Source organism: Aspergillus sydowii (assembly GCF_001890705.1).
Source record: "Aspergillus sydowii CBS 593.65 unplaced genomic scaffold ASPSYscaffold_5, whole genome shotgun sequence".
In the NCBI taxonomy this organism is placed as follows: domain Eukaryota; kingdom Fungi; phylum Ascomycota; class Eurotiomycetes; order Eurotiales; family Aspergillaceae; genus Aspergillus; species Aspergillus sydowii.
Genome location: NW_024467863.1, coordinates 14226 through 35123, shown reverse-complemented (window position 1 = coordinate 35123; position 20898 = coordinate 14226). Strand labels below are relative to the sequence as shown.

The following is a 20898-nucleotide window of genomic DNA, read 5'->3' as shown; positions in this document are numbered from 1 at the left end:
AAATTCCTTTTACCTCCGTCACCCCTCCTGGCTCCTACATACCGTTCTGCCGACCTAATTGAATGCATGCAACGCCCTGATGAATTGATTGCGGCTCATGTACCGGCTATTTGACCCCAATGAATATGGACGTTTCAAACGATGCCTCGCACGAATTCCAACCTGATCAAGTTCGACACATCGAGCAACCTCTTTCCACCAACGGCGTGAATTACGATATGGACGACCGGCCGGTAAAGGCCAACTCGAATGGCTTGCAGATGCAACAGCTGGCGGACTGGATGCTACACTTCCTATCAACATGCGGTAACGAATCGCTGCTTCTTGTTCTAGTTTGTCTTATGGGAGCTACATATATCATCCTGGGTAGACTTGGGATATTACTCATTGGTATAGCGCTCGGTATTGCGTTACATTCGTCTTGGGAGGGCGCAAGTAATCGTCATTCACCAGAAACCCTAAGCTCCAACAGGAAGCAGCTTTCGTTAAACATAGTCTATAAACTCCTTGACTGGAAGAGCAAGCAAAGAATTGGAATCGACCCGAATGTTGACAATGATGGGGAGTATACTACGGAAAGCAAGTTGGATATGGATGTTAATTTATCCATCTCCCTTGGTCCAGCGACGGCCACCGCGCTACATTCATTAATCGAGGCGGCAGTGCGAGATTACGTGAAGTAAGATCCTATACCACATATTTTATCATATGCTTACCAGATTCAAAAGCTACTGGTATCAGCCGATTCTTCCGTCTGAATCAACGTTCCCTGTTTCATGCAGGAAGGTATTGGCTGATTTCGTAACCGCCATCTCCTCCCATCTCTGCCGTAAACGAACGGTAGACACCTTCCTAGAATTTCTCACTAATTCGTCTTCTATGGTTATCGTATTTCTGAATGAGCTTTGTGCGGCATTTGAGGCAGCCGACCCTGCCATCACAGCAGAAGATGCTGTGCAGCGATATCTAGAATCGAACCCTGAGAGCAGCCTCTCGAGTCTTCTAGCCCAGCGGCAGCAAGGGGAAAAAATTAAGACCATGTCCGACGATGTTCTTGCCAGATTTCTGGATGCCGGCGCATACAATTGTATCCCAGTGCGAAACTTTCTGCGGGAAGTTTTAAGCGGGATTATCCTTGAGTCGACGATCTCTAATATGTCACGGCCTGAGTTTATAAATGGCTGGATTACATATCTATTTAGCGAAGGTGAATCCGATATAATGAGTGCAATTGATGCCGGTGTGGAGGGGGCTCGAAACCATGGCGTAACAGGAGCCAAAGCTTCCGGGGGCAACTCAGAAATCCCTTCAAGGTCTACGGATGACGGCGTTTCAGAACCGATTTCTCCGTCGAGGACGCCGGGCTCGATACCTAATACAGTAGATCAAGCAACTGAGGAAGCCTTGCTAGAAGCCAAACGCCTGAGCGATATGATTGCAGCGCAAAACTTTCCCAATGATGCCGAACAGGCGACGCAGGACAACACACAGGTTGCAGATGATTCAACGCATAACAACCGTACCCTTCCTGATGCCGGCGTGGGGAGCCTGGCGGGCCAACGACGGAGTAGCGAAGGGACTCCGCCAGAAACCAAATTGATCGAAGAGATTCAGAAAGGACAGAAAGTCAGTTCCAGCGAAGTGAGCAACTCAATAATTTCGCCGTCTGTACAGTCTCCGGGGCTTCCAACGAGTTCCACCTCAGACAGTTATGATATTCCACCAGCCTCAATTCTTCATTGCGCATCTATAACAGTTGATGATAGTTTCGATTCTGAGGATACGGCGGTCTTACGATCAAAGCCTACGTCTGACTACTTAATTCAAGTTGAACCTCATTCTGGACGTACCAGTGGATGGATGGTATTTAAGAAATATGCGGACTTTGAATCTATTCATGAGACCCTGGGGACGATAGCGAGATTGAATCAATTGCGTTTTGGTGACACTCATTCACTCATACCATCTTGGAAGGGACAAACGCGGCAAGCTCTTGCACGCGATCTCGAGCGATACCTGCATGACGCTCTTCGACACGAGCCCCTTGCCGAGAGTGTGACTATGAGACGATTTCTCGAAAAGGATAGTCGGCTTGGTGCAAATACCACAGGTTCTTCGGTAAAGCCAGGCTTTGCTTTTCCAGGCCAGTCTACGTTTGAAAATGTTGGCAAAGGTGTATTGGGCGTATTAACAAACGCACCCAAGGGTGTCACTGGTGTATTCGGCGGAGGGACCAACAAAAAGACACAAGCTGGCCCAGATGTAGGCGGTGACAGTAAAGGACGTCGCGTCTCGCTTCAGAAAAGCGCACCACCTCTGGATGGTGGTATGTCAACCGGACGGGGGGATTTGAGGGTAAGCGACGACACAGCAATCGGTGCGCTCCCACCTCAGTCGGAGCACTCGAGTGATACGAGTGGCGTCAATACGCCCGTCGAGGTCGCTCCTGTTACTGAGCCATTGACTACTATCGGACCAACCCGCACGTCTCAGGAAAATGCTGATGATGGCCTGGGTGGTCGGGTCTCGCCCGTTGCTGCCAGTCTCACGGAAGAGAATAATAATAATAGGGATGCCGTACCCACGGAGAACAGGAAATCCACAGAGATAGCGGCCGCGCGGAAAGGCCAGGGAAGCACTATCTCGCCAGACGAAACGCGAATGGCAGTGGAGCTGATATTTGCCGTTATAAATGAATTATATTCACTATCCTCAGCCTGGAACATACGTCGAACATTGTTGAACGCGGCGAAATCTTATATAATTCGACCGGGTAACCCAAGTCTAGAGACTATCCGCGGTTTACTGCAGGAATCCATGATCGACAGTCATACCACAGACGAGGCTGTCGGGATGTATCTAACTAAACTTCGTGAGAATGCACTGCCGACAGCTGAAGAATTGAGCACCTGGCCGCCGGCGATGTCCAATACTGAAAGGGAGCGTCAACGAGAGGCCGCTCGCCGGATTCTTGTCCAAAAAGGACTTCCGCAAGCTATAACGAGCGTCATGGGAGCAGTAGCTAGCCGCGAAGCTCTTGGCAAAGTATTTGACAGTCTTCAGATTGAAGTTGTCGCTAGAGGATTTGTTTTTTCTATCCTTTTACAGGCGCTAAGGGCTGTGGTTCTATAGTTGCCGGTAAGGTTGTGGGCGCTATATGCATTGATGATAATGAATATATTTATATACTGTGATACTTAAGTACTCGAACCCATTTTATCTTATTATGAAACCCAGTACTTTCGCAATCTATTTTTTGCAACATACGTTATGGGCTGCTCGCCGACCCATGGATGGGTACGCTGATATATCCCTTCGGTGGAGACATCCATGTTTTCGAAAAGTTTCAGGGTCACCGGTTTAGTCGATGTTTAATAGAGCACATGGCCTGTCTTGGGATAGGATAGCCCATACCATGAACTAGCGCAGCTGGGCGTTCCACCTATTATTTGGTTTAGCTGCTTCTAAGCTTGGGTACGCTTTCTGCAGAGCATCTGTGAAAGCATGAAGTGGTTGACATCCTCGTCTGACCAATAGCTAAGATGGCTGGCAAGGCTTGCAATTAGGGATATATCAAATGCCCCCCTATTGCACCGAATTAAGCCATGTTAATATATGCGTCAAGGTAGAGCCAGAAGCGGAGCCTGAACTTACTCCTGTATGCTATAATCGACTCGTCCGTTGGAGTTCAATATTCTCACTTTCTCTTCCTCAAGTCTCAATTTTCTCAGACCACGGTCCGTCTCCTGCAACGCCGGATCATGCTCGGCCTTCGAATTAGTAGTTATTTTCTCGCGTTTTAACTTGGCCTTTTGAAACCCCTCGTATAATGTCTCTATATCCGGGTCTATCAAGGTGGGGCTTCGATTCCCGGGCGGATCTGGTCGCAGCGAGGTACGTGGCCGTGTCTGCGAGCGGATACCCGAGCACTGTTGTGAAGAACTATCCTCGGGGCCAATACCAAGGCTGCGGTTCAACAGACTACTCGCCACACCAGAAGTGAAGTTAGTCCATAGTGACCCGACACTTTGACCCACACGACTACCGATCAATGAAAGGCTTTGTCCGGATGCGGTCCAGATGCTCCGTTTGACAGATGGCAAAGGCTGTGGCTTGATCGACGACATTGCTGGAGATATCAAGGGCTCCATGCGATAGCTCACCGGGTCAGAAGGATGGAATATATTGTACAGTTGCCGGCACTTTGGAGTGGATACGGCGAACTGGTTCTCGTTAATGGTTATACCTGTGCCTAGAGTTGCAGGTTGTCGCTTAGATCTCTCTTCTGCATTATACTGGTCTCCCCTGGTAGGATGCCCAGCAATCGTCTTGCCTTTGAGCATCTCAAATAGAGCTACCGGAGACCCTAAACAGAAAAATTCCTCACACTCAAATGTAAATGCTGATGCACTGGCAGATGACTCGTCTAGATCATCAGTCTTCTTCAGCTCCATGCCCCGGGAACAAAGAATATCGAACAAAATTGCACTCCCCAAAGAGTGTCCACAGAGACTCACACTTCCATTGAAAGAGGGGTTCCGCTTCATGTAGAGTTCGATGATCCGGTTGCATTCTTGCTTGACTATAGCAGAAATCTGCTCACGGTGCTTGCTTTGATAGAGCAACACGTCAATGGCAAGGTCAGAGATGAGGTTTCGGACGGCCGGGACGCTTTCAAGCGTGATGTCTGATAACGCAGGGTATACGTCATCTTCGAGCGTGTCTGCGTCCGCTAGGTCCAATTCACTGCGGGTTTGTCCAACCTTTTTATAAGGGAATTCCAGCAGATGCCTCCAGCACCTGGGTAGTGGTCAGTACCAAATAACGGCGCTGAGCCTATGGTCCTTCAACTTACACAGGTAATACTTGAACGCGACAATTCTTCTGTTTATCTGGGAAAGAAGAATTGAGGGCTTGAAGGTCTGGCGACGCTTTATAGACGCGCTTCATTGTCTTCCTGAGGACGTTCACATCGTGTATAAAGTTAACACTCTCTAACCGCAGACCAAGTCGTTGACCAATTCCGTGTGTAACCAGGACGAGATGATCGATCTCCCTTTCCCTATCCTCGTCATCCCCTTCTCTTAAATCTTCCATCTCCTTTTCCTCTTGTTTACGCGCCTGTTCTTCGAGATCAACGGAGCCCTGAGCACCAGCTAACGATGAAACGCGCCGTTCCAATGTTGTAATCGGTCTCGTCTCGGACTGAGCCGTGTCCTGCGACAATTCCATTGGCGACATATCAGGTTCCGAAAGTTCTGGTGCTCCTTCCGTGGCTGCGTTTCCGGTTGGTGCACCTGGGGCGTCGGGCCATGGTTTGCTACTTGGTATTTCACCGGAGTTCTTATCCTGGGTCCCATTGTACTTCTTCGGTTCTGAAAAACCACGGACTACCCTGGTTCCTGGTACTCCACCGAGAGTTTGATAAACTGTTGTACTCACTCTGGACATAAAATCATCGCTCGTGAGCAGTGCTGTTGTAGAATCTTGGTATGTGACAATGCTATTCATGTAGGAGCCGAATAAGCGATGTTTTCGTGCTTCACTGGTAGACGGAGGCGCCGAATTCTCGGTACAATCTGCATGGTTAGTGCGCGATTGGCAGCTCGATCTCCTATTAATAGACTAACCTTGCTCAAGGCTATTTGCTGTCGTCAAGGGCCGGGTTACGTGCTGGCTATGCTCTGCCGAGCGCCACGGCTTCACTTTCAAATAGCCTTCCTCAAGTTGCGTTGCAAGATTCTCTTCACATGGCTTGATTGTAGATCCTTCCTGAAAGAACCAAGTGCCACGGCGAACCTCATATACAGGCCCTACCCAGTAGGCTGGGCCCAATTCCCTCCGATTTATGTTCACATCGAAAAGGTAATCTTCGTTGACCGGTACGTTGACTGGTTCATCCCATGACTTGTCTGTTGGCCGGTCGTTATGTGTTTTCTCCAGTTCTATCTCGACCTTGCACAAACGCTGGAATGAATGTTCGAGGGACTGAGAATCCTTTGGAGTAAAGGGGACAAATTTTTTAGGAGCAGGCAAGGGTTTCACATTTTCCTTTTTTGGATCCAAGAAAGATGGTTTCCATTTAGGCGAGTCTACTGCGTAAAACCATCTAGCCTTCAGAGGCGGGGAGTCAACAGGATAGTGGCGGAGGCCAAGCCTATGCCTATGAGACACGGTATGGTCTCTTCCTTGGGACCTCTGGAGGACATCTTGTGTATCATTACCTTTTTTCGGCTGGCTATATGTATTTTCAGCGTTGTTGAGGGGTGATGATATTCTTGAGCAAGCCGTCTCTCTCGGAGCTTCTGTTGCCATTAACGCCGTGAATGAACTGACCGTGGCGCGATGAATATGGGACGCAATGCCAACAGCGTGGGCTTTACTGACAAAAACCGGATGAGAACTTAACGGAGTAGCAGTGAGCAGTACGATTGGACGCCGCATTCAACCTCGATGGGGGAGAAGGGTTCATGCGTCCAAATGAGGTAGGTTTGTCTTTTTAAGAATGAAGCGAGATTCAGGAGGAATAGGTCAGATTGACGTTGTAATAAAGAAATGTTGTATTAATCAAGTTTCTCGAAAGGGTAGACGTGTGGCTGATGGGGAATCTCGCGGACGGGTCTTTTCTTGCATGCAGTAGGCAATATGTACCGAGTAGTAGAAAGGGAAACTGGGGGAAATCGTTGAGTCTTCCAATCCAGGCAAGAGCCTCCTAGTTCCATTCTTGGCATAAAGTATCTCGGCACAAACCATCCCAAGTACAGGAGGCTATCGTCGTACACCTCCTTGGGCCCTTCGACGTTATTAACAGTACAAGTTCCAACAAACCAATGCCACTTTCACCAGAGGCCAGCGCTCCTTCAACATCGAAACGGGAGTCTATTTTGCGATACGTAGCATATGACGTAATCTACTTGAAGCCTGAGAGCGGAGGCAGATTTGAGCGATGCCGCCCAATTACTGTGTGGTCTTCCCTCGGCCACTTAAGCAAGCAACTGAGGGACACTTAGTTACGTAGTATGTAGTGAGGTAAGTTCTAGAACTTGGCTCATTACATCATTGACAAGGGCTGGTAGAATTCCCGGAGGTACCGTCTAGATGTATGCACAGAGTACAAAACAATTTAACTGTCAGTCTGGAGCATGTCGACGATTCATATTTCTGGAACAGTATTATTACGGAGAATGGTCTTCAAATGCGCAGCAGTACGAGGCCTCGCTGTTGAGGACAGGCACTAAGCCGATCTTACGGTTGTCGACCCCACCCCGCTCCGTTTGTAAGGTGAGTACGTACAGTAAATATCAATCTGCCTGGGCCACGGCTTAGGCTGCCTAAATATGGATAGTACGACTCGAGTACGGAGTAGTAGTACTTAAATCTCCCCCACAGTGTATCGTCAAAGCCACACCCTTACAGGCACTCGTCCACCCCCCTCCTTCCCTGCTCTCCGGTTTGAAAATCTACTCACCAGTGAATTCCTTCATCCTTGTCTGAAAGCGGACTCTTCAAAAGCCCTGCCCTTCCTGAAATCCATTGACACCCTCTTGCTAGACCTGAGGGCGCCAGGCAAAATGAACGTGATCAGACTTCAAAGGTTCGTAGCTATATCTGTTGAACACCCGCTTATTCTTCTCGCTTTGTCCCTGCCTTCATTATACTTCACACTGTCTCTAATTGCACCTTGTAGGAAGTACCCGCAGTTCGAGCAGGGTGAAATTTTTTCTCTCCAGGACGCGTTCCGGAAACTAGATGTGGACGACAAAGGATATCTAGATGAGGGCACGGTGATCAAAGCGACACAGCAATCAGAGCGCCAACCCTACGACACGGTGCGACAAACACTAAAAGAGGTTGAGCTTGACAGCTCTCGTCGGGTGGAACTTGAAGATTATGTTGATGTAAGCGCCCCCGGTTTACACATCTTTTGATTGTAAAGCAGCTAAACATATTCAAAGCTCATTGCCAAACTTCGCTCCGGCTCCGCACAAGGCGCACCTGTTCGGGACCCTGTTTCTGCAGCTGCCCCCCATGCACCACGACACGCTTCGAAAGGTAGTGTAGGAGGGAAAATCCATGTCCAAGGTTCCTCCTCGAATGTGACGCATACAATTAATGAAGATGAGAGAACTGAATTCACGAGGCATATCAATGCTGTCCTCGCAGGTGACCCGGACATTGGGCACTTTCTACCCTTTCCTACCGATACTTTCGAGATGTTCGATAAATGCAAAGATGGGTTGGTTCTAGCCAAACTGATCAACGACAGCGTTCCGGACACAATCGATGAGCGCGTCTTGAATAAGTCTGGCAGGAAAATAAAGGAGCTGAACGCTTTCCACATGACCGAAAACAACAACATTGTCATCAACTCGGCTAAGGGGATCGGATGTTCGGTCGTGAACATCGGAAGCGGCGACATTATAGAAGTGCGAGAACATCTTATCCTGGGCTTGATTTGGCAAATTATTCGCCGCGGTCTGCTGGGAAAAATTGACATCAAACTTCACCCCGAGCTGTACAGGCTTCTTGAAGAGGACGAGACATTGGAGCAATTCCTACGTCTTCCTCCTGAGCAGATACTGCTGCGCTGGTTCAATTACCACTTGAAAAACGCGCAATGGCCGCGAAGGTAAGCGATATTGGAATTCCCCCACTCATGCAGAATTCAAATGCCTTTGGTCTGTTTCTTTTTACCTTACAGACCAAGAGCTGACAGCGTCATCTTCCCAAAAAGGGTTACAAATTTCTCCACCGATGTGAAAGACGGCGAGAATTACACCGTCCTCCTAAATCAATTGGCACCTGAACTTTGCTCACGACAACCGCTCCAGACTCGAGACTTACTAGAACGTGCAGAGGAAGTGTTGACAAATGCGGAAAAGTTAAACTGTCGCAAATTCTTGACTCCAACATCACTTGTTGCAGGGAATCCAAAACTTAATCTTGCGTTTGTTGCTAATCTATTCAACACCATCCCTGGTCTTGACCCGATTACGGAGGAGGAAAAGCTGGAGGTTGAGGACTTTGACGCCGAAGGGGAACGGGAGGCAAGAGTGTTTACCCTATGGCTAAATTCACTCGATGTGCAGCCCGCCGTCAATTCATTGTTTGATGACCTTCGCGACGGAGCCGTCTTGATGCAAGCATACGACAAGGTTATTCCTGGGAGTGTCAACTGGAGACACGTCAACAAACCGCCAGCATCAGGACAAGAGATGATGCGTTTCAAGGCAGTAGAAAACACCAACTATGCCATCGAACTTGGTAAATATCATGGCTTCTCCTTGGTGGGTGTACAAGGAGCCGATATTACTGATGGCCAACGGACCCTGACACTGGGCTTGGTGTGGCAGCTGATGAGACGGGATATCACCAATACTCTCTCAAGTCTGGCAAGTCGACTGGGTAAGCGCGAAATCACCGACTCAGAAATGATAAAGTGGGCGAATGATTTATCCCGCAAAGGTGGCCGCAGCTCCTCCATACGCAGTTTCAAAGATCAGTCGATTGGCTCCGGCGTGTTCCTGCTCGATGTACTTAACGGCATGAAAGCCTCCTATGTCGATTATGATCTTGTGACTCCAGGCCAGACTGATGAACAAGCCTATGCGAACGCAAAACTCAGCATCAGTATCGCACGCAAGCTAGGTGCAACTATTTGGCTGGTGCCTGAGGATATCTGCCAGGTTCGGTCTCGCCTGGTGACTACCTTTATCGGTAAGTGTCCCCCAATAGGTAACTACTTATATCGAGGATATAGTTCTAATACTTTGTTTACTAAGGATCTCTTATGGCTACACACGAGAAAATGTAGTAAGCAAGCTCGGGAAAGAGTGGCTGTCTCGCCCCACGTTACTCTACTAAGCTGTTCTTGATATGCTTATGGTGCGGGTGTCATCACCTGAAAATGTCATTTAGAATGAAAAATAAATAGGAAACAATATTACTATTTCTGTATTGGTGGAGGCTCTCCAAAACATCTTAGTGGATTTCTGACAGCGTTGTGATAAGCTAAAACATATGTAATGCGTACTACTGGTATCATAGTTAGGTATTTCTTGAAGGATAGAAATGAAAATCTCTTTGTAATTTGGACTTCATGAAATATTAATATTAAACGACTTCTGGAAAACACGCTTGATAATCTTAGATGGTTGTTGAAGAAAGAGATCTAATGGGGCCCCTTCGTTCATTCAGCACGAGTGCGTACTATTGTATTACATTTAGTGATAAACCTCCCATGCATGATATCTGAAATTAACCAAGACTGTTACAGGGAAGGAGGTTCACCGGAGCTGCCTCTACTTACAGTTGATCAATTTGCAGTTACAAGTTAAGTTTGATTGTAATGGCATTGTAGTGTCAAGTGCCGATTCTGAGCTGCATCTTTAAAGCATGAGCAGGCTGGCAGCTAATAAGTTCCATTCGAAATCAAAGCGGAACAATAGAATCCCCAACCAAATAGAATCCAAGATGCGTATCTCGCTGTACCCACCTACCTCTAAGAGAACTTGTATTCCCAATTGGGAAGTCTGTGGTATTTAATAAAGTAAATCCTACAGCTACTAGTGACAACGTCCCTTGCAGTTTTAAACGGCTATCGAGGATCACGACCGGAACGTCATGGGCGAAGACGGGGATTATAATCGTTTTATATTAATCTGCGACGGAAGGCGAAAACGAACGGACTGGTTTCATCGAAATCAACGTGAGGATGACATGATTCGGCGGAGGTGGAATTGGAAATGGCAAAAGAAAATGAACCGATCGGCGTGAGTTCGAATCTGATTCCCGCTTCTATGCAATATGATAAATACCACGTGGGATAATTAAACTCGTGCCAGAGGTAATGATCACTTAGCCGTCATTTCTTTAGCACCCTTTTTCCTTTCCCTTTCTTTGTTTTTTCCAGTTCCCGTTCAGCCTTGCAAAGTCATATGGCAGCGCAAACAGAGAGAGATGGAAGGGAAAAGGCAAAGCAAACGCGACGTGGCAGGAAGACCAGTAGTGCAACAAAAAAAAAATAAAATAATAACATAAAAAATTAAAGGGCAAAAAAGGTGTAACTGGAAAGAATCAAATTGAACAGGAATTAAAGGTAAGTCTGATCAAGAGTGCGATGAGGCAGGTGAAAACAAGTCTCCGGATCAAAGACCAGTTCCCAGCTTCCAGAACAATTTAGAATGCCACGCGCTTGGTGAAGAAGTTGTCAGTATGCCATCGAGTCTCTCATGAGCCCGACAGGTAATGGAGTGGAATGGAGTGGAATGGAGCGTTATACTTTTTTCGCAAAGACAATCTACTCAGCAGTGTCAAGCTCGTCATGAGCGGACGTCAAGGGTTCTAATGGAACTGTCTTATTTAGCGGATGTTGGAAGTTAGTCGGGACAACGGGAACTCACCCTTCCTGTCTTCGCCATTCGGGCCATTCTCGCGCTCCTCGTCACGTCGCTCGCGCTCCTCCTCGCGTCTTTCTCGGTCATCCTTGATGTCGCGATCTCTCTCGTCGGGGCTGCGGGAGCGGTCACGAGAGCGGTCACGGTCTCGACGATCGTAGTCGCGGTCTCGGCGGTCGTAGTCGCGGTCACGTCGTTCATAGTCACGGTCGCTTCTATCAAATTCGCGCTCATATCTATCATCTCTGCGCGGGGAATAGTCTCCACGGGAACGTCGGGGAGAGGGTGATCTACCACGGCGAGGTGGAGTGCGGTCACGCCGGCGGTCACGGCCGGAATCGAAGCGCCATGAGGCAGAAGGCGGGGTCCTTGCCCACTGATTACGATGTTAAAAATAATCGAAATAAAATAAAACGGATAAGAGTATGTAGCCATGAAGGCGTAACTTACTTCGATTTTCAATAAATCGTCGCGACCAATCCTTTTGTTATGCATCTCATGATATGCATCATCTGCATCACGGCGACTCTCATACTCCACAAACGCGAACCTGGGAGGACGTCAATGTTGGTGAGGTGAAGAATATGTGGTGAGAACATACAGGCGGCTGGAAGGAGTACGCGGCGCAGGGATATCACATCGAACAAGACGCCCGTACCTAGGTAAAGTTAGTACGTATGTAGTAGCAACTGTATGTGAATAGCAGAATAATGCGGACGGTAGGTATAGGAAGATGGCAGAAGTGCAGAAGTACAATGTAAAGAAAAATGACGGATTAGGAGATTCGATTGGAATGGAGACGTCTAGTGGGACAAGATCTTTCATAACAGGACAGGAGGTATCTCCGGCGCCGATATTGCGAGGACCGACCGAGAAGAACAGCGAAGGTGGAGGGAGATGCGGTTCGGATGGATCATGGTAGCGCGTGGCAATCGACGAGCGGCACATACCGTTCGAATTCGTAGGCAAGGTCGCGAGCTCGGGTGCCATGGCCAAAGCCAGTGACATATAGCGTAGTACCAGGACGGGACATGATGATGGATTGCTGGCGAAAAAAACGCGGTCGAGAGGGATTCTGGATGGAGGCGTCGAGTAAAGGACCCGAGTGAGATGAAGGGAGGAAGTGACAAAAAAAGACTGAGGAGGGTGATTTGAGTTGGCTAGAGGCGGCGGCATATGCCTAAAACGAAGTGGTACTTGAGACGGATCCATATTCCAAGGAAATATCTCAATGACGCCAACGACAACCCTTAAGAGCGTTAATCATAGTAAACGGTATCATAGGCTACCTTCTCCAGAGACTCGGGGTTGTTTGGTATTTTCCTTCTATATTTACATGTTCCGGTATACCTAGCTAGACTGTCTAGTTGAACGGTCCCTGTAAGCGGAGACTGCTATTTACCTCTCGGAGATTCTAAATCAGACCAACGCATCTGCATGCGATCACTTGGAGGATAGTGAGACGAATTTTTCAGGGAAAAATAAACATAATGGTCTGAGGATTAATACTATTGAACTAGTTAACCATATTACCTGCCGCTTGCTTGATAACAACGCCTGGCAGTTCTGAGGCTCACCTTGGCCTGAAGAGGCTCCCGAAGTCGTCTGATAGAAACCCCGACATGGTGAGTTTTTCCGACTTTCTCCAGGCGGCTTCGGAATCCTCTTCAGCTCCCGAACCGGGACCGAATTGAAATTAATACCCCTAACATTCGCGTGCTCAAAGTGGTCGATCAGCTCGTCATATTGATTCATATTCTGGTGTATTATCTAGGCTTACCGCGTCCCGGAATTCTGAAAAGCGCCATCCATCGTTTTTTTCTAAGGCCGGCTCTTCTACTTGGTTCATTTTGTTGCACGATGCAGCTCTAACCATATACACATGGCTAGTGCAGCATTCGAAGATCGAATATCCAAATCTCACTACCTTGCTGCATATTGGTCTTTATACATATACGCTTGAGGCCGGGATTGGTTGGCATAACACGATACTATTATACGAGTGAGCGAGAGCTGTTCATTCGTAAGTAACCTCGGGCTCAATGCCTGTAGTTACGTTTAGACGACTTGGTTATCTATCGTTAGATCCTCGCATTTATTAGCCCAGAATGAGCTTAGACCGCCAGGATGCTGCCCGGCATGATCGACCGGACGGCAATGGCAAAAACACTTTGTCGAAAATCTCGCAATTACCACCACCTGCATCAAATAAGGTAACCGGAGCTCATGATTTTACTTATTACCCCCGCTAATCATGAACAGGGGCCTTTCCCGGAGAATACCTCTCTCTTACATGGGATAAAAACTACAGTTTCCGAGCCCGTCACGGCAGCTTTCCTTGCTGGGGGTGTAGCGGGTGCTGTATCCCGAACCATCGTGTCGCCACTCGAACGTTTAAAAATTCTACTCCAGGTCCAGACGGTTGGTAGAGACGAGTATAGGCTGTCCATTTGGCAGGCTCTTAAAAAGATTGGAAAGGAGGAAGGCTGGCGAGGCTTCCTGCGAGGAAATGGGACGAATTGTATACGCATTATACCATACTCGGCGGTTCAATTTGGGAGCTATAACTTCTATAAGAGAGTGAGTTCTTAGCTGAAGGTTACAGTTATCTGGGATGAAAAGTATTAATATTTGCAGTTTGCGGAGCCTTCGCCAAATGCGGACTTGACGCCAATACGCCGACTTGTGTGCGGAGGCGCGGCCGGGATCACCTCGGTCGTCATCACATATCCTCTTGATATTGTTCGTACTAGATTGTCAATTCAGTCGGCTTCGTTTGCCGCTCTCAAACGAGAAATTGCCGGAGAGAAGCTGCCTGGCATGTTTACCACCATGGTCTTAATTTATAAGAATGAGGGCGGGTTCCTAGCGCTTTACCGCGGTATCGTTCCAACTGTTGCCGGCGTTGCACCATATGTATGGCGTGGTTACTCGAAGGTCCCTAGCGAGTGGTCTTGGTTAGCTAACTTTCTTTAGGTTGGTCTCAACTTCATGACATATGAATCAGTCCGTAAATACCTGACCCCCGAGGGGGACTCGACACCCGGTGCCCTTCGTAAATTACTAGCAGGGGCTATCTCAGGGGCAGTGGCGCAGACATGCACATATCCATTGTAAGTTTAATCAGTTGGACTATCTCAATTACGCCTCTTTTTGATTATTAACTATATTAACCGCATTTCAGTGATGTCCTTCGGCGACGCTTCCAGATCAATACAATGTCCAACATGGGTTACCAATACGCATCAATTTTTGATGCGGTGAAGGTTATTGTGGCTGAAGAAGGAATGCGCGGTCTTTTCAAGGGCATCGCGCCAAATCTTCTCAAAGTGGCACCGAGTATGGCCAGTAGTTGGCTCAGTTTTGAGCTAACTCGAGATTTCTTTTTGGGATGGGACGAAAGGTGATGTTTTATATGAATGCGGGTGTCTTCGCTGTGGTCCAAATGCTCTCAGCAAATCGACCAACCATACGAGGAGTACACGACTCTGACGTCCTTGTAGAAGTTATTCCATATTGATCTACCATTCAAAACTCTATCCTCGTGTCGTGCTAGTTCTAGACAGTCAATCGGGAGGGGTTCTTTAAATTTCCAATAATAGAAGCGGCCATTTCCTTCCGTTGCGAACACAGACAACCTGAAGAGGTATCAGGCTTTACGCTGTATTATTCATTACTTTGCGTTATCTGTTATAAAAGGAACACCGTAAGAATAGGGTTAATAATATAGTAAAAGCTATCTACACCGTATAACCTCACAAGTAATAGATCCTTCCAATGGCATGGTGTTCTACTTGCATCGGGTTCGAATTGAACAATTAAGCGTCCCGTCTCCGTCTCGACTCACGAGTGGGAAACTTAGCCAAGAAATCGGACCCGGCGTTGCATACCCCGGCCCAGCCCAGATGGTTCTCAAAATGTATTAGCGTAGGGCTCAACCCGCACACACCGTCCATCTGAAAATCGTCTATTGAAACCCTCGACGGCTTCACTTTGCATCCGGGTGCGACAGTCAGCCAACTTCGAAGTCGAAAACTCTCCAGCAGCCATGGGTATGTTTCAGGAATTATACAAAATCATGAATCTTGACAGGCACAATTGAATAGGGACTCGCGTTATTCCCTAACGCGTTCCTTTTTCGCTCTATTCAAGCGAATCTTGCTGATTATCGGTGGACAAATAGGTATCGACTTGGACCGCCACCATGTGCGCAGCACCCATCGCAAAGCGCCGAAAAGCGAGAACGTTTACTTGCAGGTTCTGGTGAAGCTCTACCGCTTCCTTGCCCGTATGACCGACCTTGAACACCTGCCGGTTTGGGGATATGGACATTTGAGGGCTAATTAATAAATTCTAGGCCGCACGGAATCGAACTTCAATAAGGTTGTGTTGCGCCGCCTTTTCATGTCCCGTATCAACCGCCCACCCGTCTCGCTTTCCCGCATCGCTTCGAATGTAACCGAGTCCCACCAAGGCAAGACCATCGTTGTGATCGGCACCGTTACCGATGACAACCGTCTCCTTACTGTCCCCAAGCTTTCCGTGGCTGCCCTACGCTTCACTTCTACTGCCAGGGCTCGCATCGAGAAAGCTGGCGGTGAGACTCTAACCTTGGATCAACTCGCTCTACGAGCACCAACTGGAGCAAACACTCTCCTCCTCCGTGGCCCCAAGAACGCCAGGGAATCCGTGAAGCACTTCGGTTTTGGTCCTCACAAGCATAAGGTTTGTGCTCCTGATATTTCCCTGGGGTTTTTCGTTTGTATGCTAATCTTAGCCTAGAAACCGTATGTGCGAAGCAAGGGTCGGAAGTTCGAGAGAGCTCGTGGTCGCAGAAGATCCCGTGGTTTCAAGGTCTGAAAGGAATAGTTTAGATTGTCGTGGCAAGCAGGTTATTCCGGGATGAATTTGAGGTTGTCCTACGAGGCCGTGTCTTTATTGAAGCCTGTCGAGCCATAGCCGCCGCCACACCGAGTTGGCTTGAATGTAAAGACATGCCATTGATTGAACGATAACTTCCGGTAACTAGGTGGCGTCGATCGGGATAAGGAAAAAATGAACATGTTTAAATCTTCTTGAATTCAAGTATCGAAACTACAGTATCTGTAAATTGTGGTGCTTGTACTTTTTGCCTTGAGGCCCATCAAAATAATCGCTAGCTCTGTGGCCATCGCCTCGAATCAGATACTTATAGATAGTCAACCCATCCAAACCAACCGGTCCCCTAGAGTGTATCTTATTGGTGCTGATACCAACTTCCGTGCCAAATCCATATCTCATTCCGTCTGCGAATCTTGTTGATGCATTCCAAAATACCCCTGCGCTATCAACACCTTTCATAAAGATGTTTGCAATATCCTCTGCCCGGGTCACGATGATATCCGTGTGTTTGGAAGAGTGCGAATTGATATGGGCTATTGCTGCTTCGACACTATTGAAAGCCGAGTCGGAAGATATTGTTTTAACAGCCAGGGTAAGATCAAGAAATTCAGTCCCAAAGTCCGAGTCATGAGCATCCTGAAGCGACTCTGCTTCCGTGGAAGTCAAGCTTTCCATGAGCGCCGCTTTGGAGGACTCATCGCACCGAAGGATAACGCCTTTAGATATTAGCGCCTTCGCGACAAACAACAAAACACTTTTCAAAACACTCTGGTGTACGAGTAGGGTTTCCAACGAATTGCAAGCGGCAGGATAGTCGGTTTTTGAGTCCACTATAACCTTGACAGCAACTTCTGGGTCGGCATCTGAATGAATATAGGCGGAACAGAGGCCGTCCGCATGACCAAGGACTGGTATCTTCGTGTTGTTTTTCACAAATCGAACAAGGTCATTGGAGCCCCTGGGTATAACGAGATCGATAAGCGAGTCCTGTACCAACAGATCGGAAACAGCTGCTCGTGTTTTCACAAGTTGGATGGACGACTGCGGCACCTGGGTATTCGATATAGCCTCCGAAATTACCTTGGAGATGACGACGAAAGATTCCGTGGATTCTTTCCCACCTTTTGAACATCAGCGCGGGTTTCAAAATGAAGATAGCGTTACTGTGTGCGCAGACCTTTTAATATCGCAGCATTCCCCGATTTTATCGACAATGCAGCAATGTTCGCGATGACTTCAGGCCTGGCTTCGAAGATAATCAAGAGAACCCCGATAGGGCATGCCACCTTTTCCAGAATAAGACCATCGTCGAGGAGCGTTCTTAACGTAACGTTGCCAACTTAAAAACAGTATCAGAAATCTGCACCGAGAAAAACGAAACAAGTGAAAAAATCAACAAATCAAGGTACAGGCATACTGGGATCTTTTAGATTCCTAACACTTAGAATTCCCTGCAACATATCCTCGTATTTTCCCGGTCTTGACAAATCGAGCCGCTTCAGTGCACTATGGCTGAGGCTGCCGCCATCGACAGATAGTTTTGCCGTCTGGAGGTCTCTGGCATTCGCTTCGAGAATGACTTCCTTATTTGCTGAAAGGGCGTCATGAAGGGCTGTGAGGGCTTCGTTCCGACTTGCTTCGGACAGTGTTGCAAGGTAGCGCGAGGCCAAGGATGCAGATTTTGCGATATCAATCGCTGAAGAGTCCGTGAGGGACATTCCGGGAGCCAATTACACTGATTGGCTGACACTTATGGGTTTCAACGTTGATGAAAGATTGCCATAAAGCAAAAGATATGTGCGGTGGGATCTTCAAAGAAGTACCAAGACGTAAGGTTCCGGCGAGAAACTACTTCACCAGAGGGGGTTGTTGTCACGACTAGAAGTGGGGGGTTATTGGTCATTTGGTGGGTCTATAGCTTCCTACTATTGCCATATTGAGTCGGATAGCTAGTTTTTCCGGGCACCCGTTTTTAGGCATCTTGCCCGATAGATAATTTTAAAACCAATAGTGATGACTAATACGAAGATCATTGATTTATTCAAAATAAAGCTATACCAAGACCTCAGATCATCATATCATCGAAATTTTATAGGTTCGGCAACCGGAGATGCTCCCCGAGTTCTGAATCGTCACTACCAAATGTACATGGCAGTTCTTACTGCGGTATGTATGTGGTCAACTACAACGAAGCTTTCAGTATCGACCGGCCGGGGTACCTCGATGGCTGTTTTGGAGATACTTTCAGCGCCTTGCTTATTATATAAGCCTAATTAATGAGCAACTGGTTGATGGCTCGTTACTGGGCACTTGGGTGCTGTGAACAACTGCCTTCGGGCTGCTAACCCTAATTCTGAGGTCTACCAGTTGTTGTAGGTTTAGTCACTCGCTTGTACCGTGCTACTTGCTCGCATGGCTGTTCGTAACTCTGGCCTCATCCAAGAATGGCATTAGTAGGCATTCCCCATGAGGTCTTCTTCTATGTCGCCAACATCGCCACCATCCACCTCGAAAGAACCCACCACCCCAGATTTCTCCGATTTACCATTCCACGTCTGGTTCTTAACTGTGAATTGAAGATTCTCATTTGAAATTCCCAGAGTGCGGTCCGTCTGAATTATTCCTCCGGCGATTGTAGTCAGAGCGTGCTTCGTCTGTATCAGTCTAGCGCGTATATACTCTTCGCGGACGCCACGAGTCCGTGTGGTTGGGGCGAAACGTAGCATTGTGGTATTCTCACTGCTCGACGAATGGGAAAGGGTGGCTCTCAATGCATTTGACATCACCAGCGAGACCACAAATTCCTCGATGTCATGGGATCCTTTCAAGCAGGGCGAGGCCCGTTGTAACACATCCGGCATTGTGAGTGCAGAAAATATGATCCCTAGTTTGATAACAACGAACTTGTCGTACGCGTCAAATATCTGGGACACGAGCCCGGAATTGTTATCCTGCACTTATCAGCAGGAACAATGCAGTGGACCGGCGTATTGGGACATACAGCTCGCCAAACAGCCCGTCCTATGTTGATCTCAGCGGCCAACTTTCGCATGTCGCCCTTTTCGAAGGCTTCGGCCAGTGAAATGTATGGCCTCGCTAGTGATTGGTAAACTCGCATCACATGAGGTGCGATCAAACTGGAGGTGGGAGGGAGCTAGTAGGATGGTGTTGGTCAGGTCCAATTATGCGTAGAGAGATGTCCTTGGAATGAATCACCTTTCCGTGTCCAAGCAGGTTTACCAATGTCCACTTTTTGTATGCCTCTACCATAATTTTGCTAACCGAGTTAGCGGTTGGCGACGATACAACGATGTTCAAACAGTGGGATGCCCGATCCCATTGTTTAACAGCCATGTGTATCATCGCACTGTAGAGATAAAATTGAAGGTAGTCCCGGTACGTTAAAACCCCCGAAAAGCCCGACGAATCAGTAATAAACATTCCATTGGATGTCTGCACTGAACATAAGAGGTGTTCGGTGCATGCATGCTCTGTATCGGCAGGTAATTGGTAGAGGAATTTATCCAAGATAGGAAGTGCATAAGCGTACGACGACGAATGTAGCGCAAGCTTGACGAATAGCAGATGTATTGACGTAAACGTCCCAGAAGTGTCAAATCGTTCTAGCGCATTCCTAATCACTTTAACAGCTAGAACTGGCTTCATTAGGTCAATATAATGTCAGTTTACGGTCTTCATTGAAATGGATGTCTTACGTTTGAAACAGATTGTGCGGCACTCGCGATGAGCTCAACGAGTTGGCGCCATTCATGACCAGCGTATCGCACCTGAATGGGGTCAAATAAACGCAAAAACCTAACTGTGTATTTCCATAGATTGTGACCGGGTAGTAGATCATCCGGGACATCACGGTTCGTTCTTTTCTGGATAAGGTGTATTTGGAACCGGAGCAGGAATAGGAATGATAAGCTATGTACGGCAGGGTTAACAGCCTGTAGTTGGGGTATAAACGTTAGTTCATGGGTCTCCCGGAATTTATATTTGGCAGTTTCTTCATGCGGTATGTAACCTTACTTCCAGGAAGTCATTGAGGTCCGCTGTGCTTGGTACTAGGCCAGGCTGCTTGAGATATGCAAGCAGATCCCGAAGCTGACGGTCATAGTCGTTGTCGGTTGTAATGGCAGCCCCATGGCCGCGAGATGGCACTGCAGACAACTGTACGAGAAAGTCTGACATACTTGGATTGGGGTGAGACGGACCGGTGAGACAGGGGAGGCAAGAGTAGCTAGCTACCTACCTATGTAGTAGTGAGTGGGGTACCGGTATGCGGGTGGTTTGTCTTAAGGTTCTGTTCGGTCCAGAACTCTCCTGCGCAAGAACACGCCAGGAGCAGCTTTGATGGCCACAGAACCTCTGTAGCTATCTGACTAACAGACTTAATAGATGATATATACTTGTCACAGAGCTAACCAATGCTGACAGATATTATGGGTCAGCTATACTATAGTGATTTCCTAATTTTTGTTTTATACCTTACTACGAAGGGCGGTCATAAATATCCTTACACATTCCATGCCCCACTCACGCTTTAACCTCCACCACTAAATCTAATAAATTATTATTCTACTTCGTATTATGAAGTCTTTCAGGACAGTTGTCA

The 20898-nt window shown here is 47.7% G+C and overlaps 8 protein-coding genes across 8 annotated transcripts; 4 read left to right on the top strand and 4 right to left on the bottom strand.

The window, feature by feature from the left end:
* Positions 1–21: 21 nt before the first annotated feature.
* On the top strand, positions 22–3132 carry ASPSYDRAFT_132071 (PX domain protein; the record flags this gene model as incomplete). Its single annotated transcript, XM_040840594.1, has 2 exons — positions 22–679; positions 729–3132. The coding sequence occupies exons 1-2, from the start codon at positions 120–122 to the stop codon at positions 3130–3132; spliced, it is 2964 nt and encodes a 987-aa protein (XP_040702211.1). The 5' UTR covers positions 22–119.
* Positions 3133–3464: 332 nt separating this feature from the next.
* On the bottom strand, positions 3465–6315 carry ASPSYDRAFT_57712 (DDHD family phospholipase; the record flags this gene model as incomplete). The annotated part of the gene is made up of 6 exons (XM_040849416.1): positions 3465–3585; positions 3655–4112; positions 4164–4252; positions 4334–4800; positions 4856–5474; positions 5631–6315. The coding sequence occupies 6 exons, from the start codon at positions 6313–6315 to the stop codon at positions 3465–3467; spliced, it is 2439 nt and encodes an 812-aa protein (XP_040702210.1).
* A 1001-nt stretch (positions 6316–7316) lies between these two features.
* On the top strand, positions 7317–10040 carry sac6 (fimbrin). Its single transcript, XM_040846902.1, has 5 exons — positions 7317–7594; positions 7688–7898; positions 7956–8629; positions 8735–9717; positions 9783–10040. The coding sequence occupies exons 1-5, from the start codon at positions 7572–7574 to the stop codon at positions 9812–9814; spliced, it is 1923 nt and encodes a 640-aa protein (XP_040702209.1). The 5' UTR covers positions 7317–7571; the 3' UTR covers positions 9815–10040.
* Positions 10041–11299: 1259 nt separating this feature from the next.
* On the bottom strand, positions 11300–12429 carry ASPSYDRAFT_150670 (RNA-binding protein; the record flags this gene model as incomplete). The annotated part of the gene is made up of 5 exons (XM_040842025.1): positions 11300–11352; positions 11403–11772; positions 11847–11946; positions 11998–12054; positions 12347–12429. 5 exons carry the CDS (start codon positions 12427–12429, stop codon positions 11300–11302), a joined length of 663 nt encoding a protein of 220 aa, XP_040702208.1.
* Positions 12430–13504: 1075 nt separating this feature from the next.
* On the top strand, positions 13505–14803 carry ASPSYDRAFT_150769 (putative mitochondrial carrier protein; the record flags this gene model as incomplete). The annotated part of the gene is made up of 5 exons (XM_040842037.1): positions 13505–13609; positions 13659–13976; positions 14034–14312; positions 14373–14509; positions 14581–14803. 5 exons carry the CDS (start codon positions 13505–13507, stop codon positions 14801–14803), a joined length of 1062 nt encoding a protein of 353 aa, XP_040702207.1.
* A 592-nt stretch (positions 14804–15395) lies between these two features.
* Positions 15396–16457, top strand: ASPSYDRAFT_44720 (60S ribosomal protein eL18). The gene is made up of 4 exons (XM_040846901.1): positions 15396–15448; positions 15580–15684; positions 15754–16121; positions 16179–16457. The coding sequence occupies exons 1-4, from the start codon at positions 15445–15447 to the stop codon at positions 16254–16256; spliced, it is 555 nt and encodes a 184-aa protein (XP_040702206.1). The 5' UTR covers positions 15396–15444; the 3' UTR covers positions 16257–16457.
* Positions 15998–18174, bottom strand: ASPSYDRAFT_44719 (glutamate-5-semialdehyde dehydrogenase). Its single transcript, XM_040846900.1, has 4 exons — positions 17695–18174; positions 17455–17616; positions 16179–17398; positions 15998–16121 (listed from the first exon to the last, which is right to left on the bottom strand). The coding sequence occupies exons 1-3, from the start codon at positions 17993–17995 to the stop codon at positions 16491–16493; spliced, it is 1371 nt and encodes a 456-aa protein (XP_040702205.1). The 5' UTR covers positions 17996–18174; the 3' UTR covers positions 15998–16121; positions 16179–16490.
* Positions 18175–18308: 134 nt separating this feature from the next.
* On the bottom strand, positions 18309–20652 carry ASPSYDRAFT_44718 (putative COP9 subunit 3). The gene is made up of 5 exons (XM_040846899.1): positions 20313–20652; positions 19994–20230; positions 19494–19937; positions 19279–19431; positions 18309–19228 (listed from the first exon to the last, which is right to left on the bottom strand). Exons 1-5 carry the CDS (start codon positions 20472–20474, stop codon positions 18728–18730), a joined length of 1497 nt encoding a protein of 498 aa, XP_040702204.1. The 5' UTR covers positions 20475–20652; the 3' UTR covers positions 18309–18727.
* Between the last annotated feature and the right edge of the window lie 246 nt (positions 20653–20898).

What these genes read in the sequence shown, in the direction of transcription:
- sac6 (XM_040846902.1), top strand. Translation starts at nt 7,572, where the DNA reads ATGAACGTGATCAGACTTCAAAG. An exon ending in AACTTGAAGATTATGTTGAT is followed by an intron (nt 7,899 to 7,955) that starts GTAAGCGCCCCC and finishes ACATATTCAAAG; the next exon opens with CTCATTGCCAAACTTCGCTC. An exon ending in AACGCGCAATGGCCGCGAAG is followed by an intron (nt 8,630 to 8,734) that starts GTAAGCGATATT and finishes CTTCCCAAAAAG; the next exon opens with GGTTACAAATTTCTCCACCG.
- ASPSYDRAFT_44720 (XM_040846901.1), top strand. An exon ending in GCTCTACCGCTTCCTTGCCC is followed by an intron (nt 15,685 to 15,753) that starts GTATGACCGACC and finishes AATAAATTCTAG; the next exon opens with GCCGCACGGAATCGAACTTC. An exon ending in TTGGTCCTCACAAGCATAAG is followed by an intron (nt 16,122 to 16,178) that starts GTTTGTGCTCCT and finishes ATCTTAGCCTAG; the next exon opens with AAACCGTATGTGCGAAGCAA.
- ASPSYDRAFT_44719 (XM_040846900.1), bottom strand. Translation starts at nt 17,995, where the DNA reads ATGTCCCTCACGGACTCTTCAGCGATTGATATCGCAAAATCTGCATCC. An exon ending in TAGGAATCTAAAAGATCCCA is followed by an intron (nt 17,617 to 17,694) that starts GTATGCCTGTAC and finishes ACTGTTTTTAAG; the next exon opens with TTGGCAACGTTACGTTAAGA. An exon ending in GAATGCTGCGATATTAAAAG is followed by an intron (nt 17,399 to 17,454) that starts GTCTGCGCACAC and finishes GATGTTCAAAAG; the next exon opens with GTGGGAAAGAATCCACGGAA.
- ASPSYDRAFT_44718 (XM_040846899.1), bottom strand. Translation starts at nt 20,474, where the DNA reads ATGTCAGACTTTCTCGTACAGTTGTCTGCAGTGCCATCTCGCGGCCAT. An exon ending in ACCTCAATGACTTCCTGGAA is followed by an intron (nt 20,231 to 20,312) that starts GTAAGGTTACAT and finishes CCCCAACTACAG; the next exon opens with GCTGTTAACCCTGCCGTACA. An exon ending in ACCTGCTTGGACACGGAAAG is followed by an intron (nt 19,432 to 19,493) that starts GTGATTCATTCC and finishes CCATCCTACTAG; the next exon opens with CTCCCTCCCACCTCCAGTTT.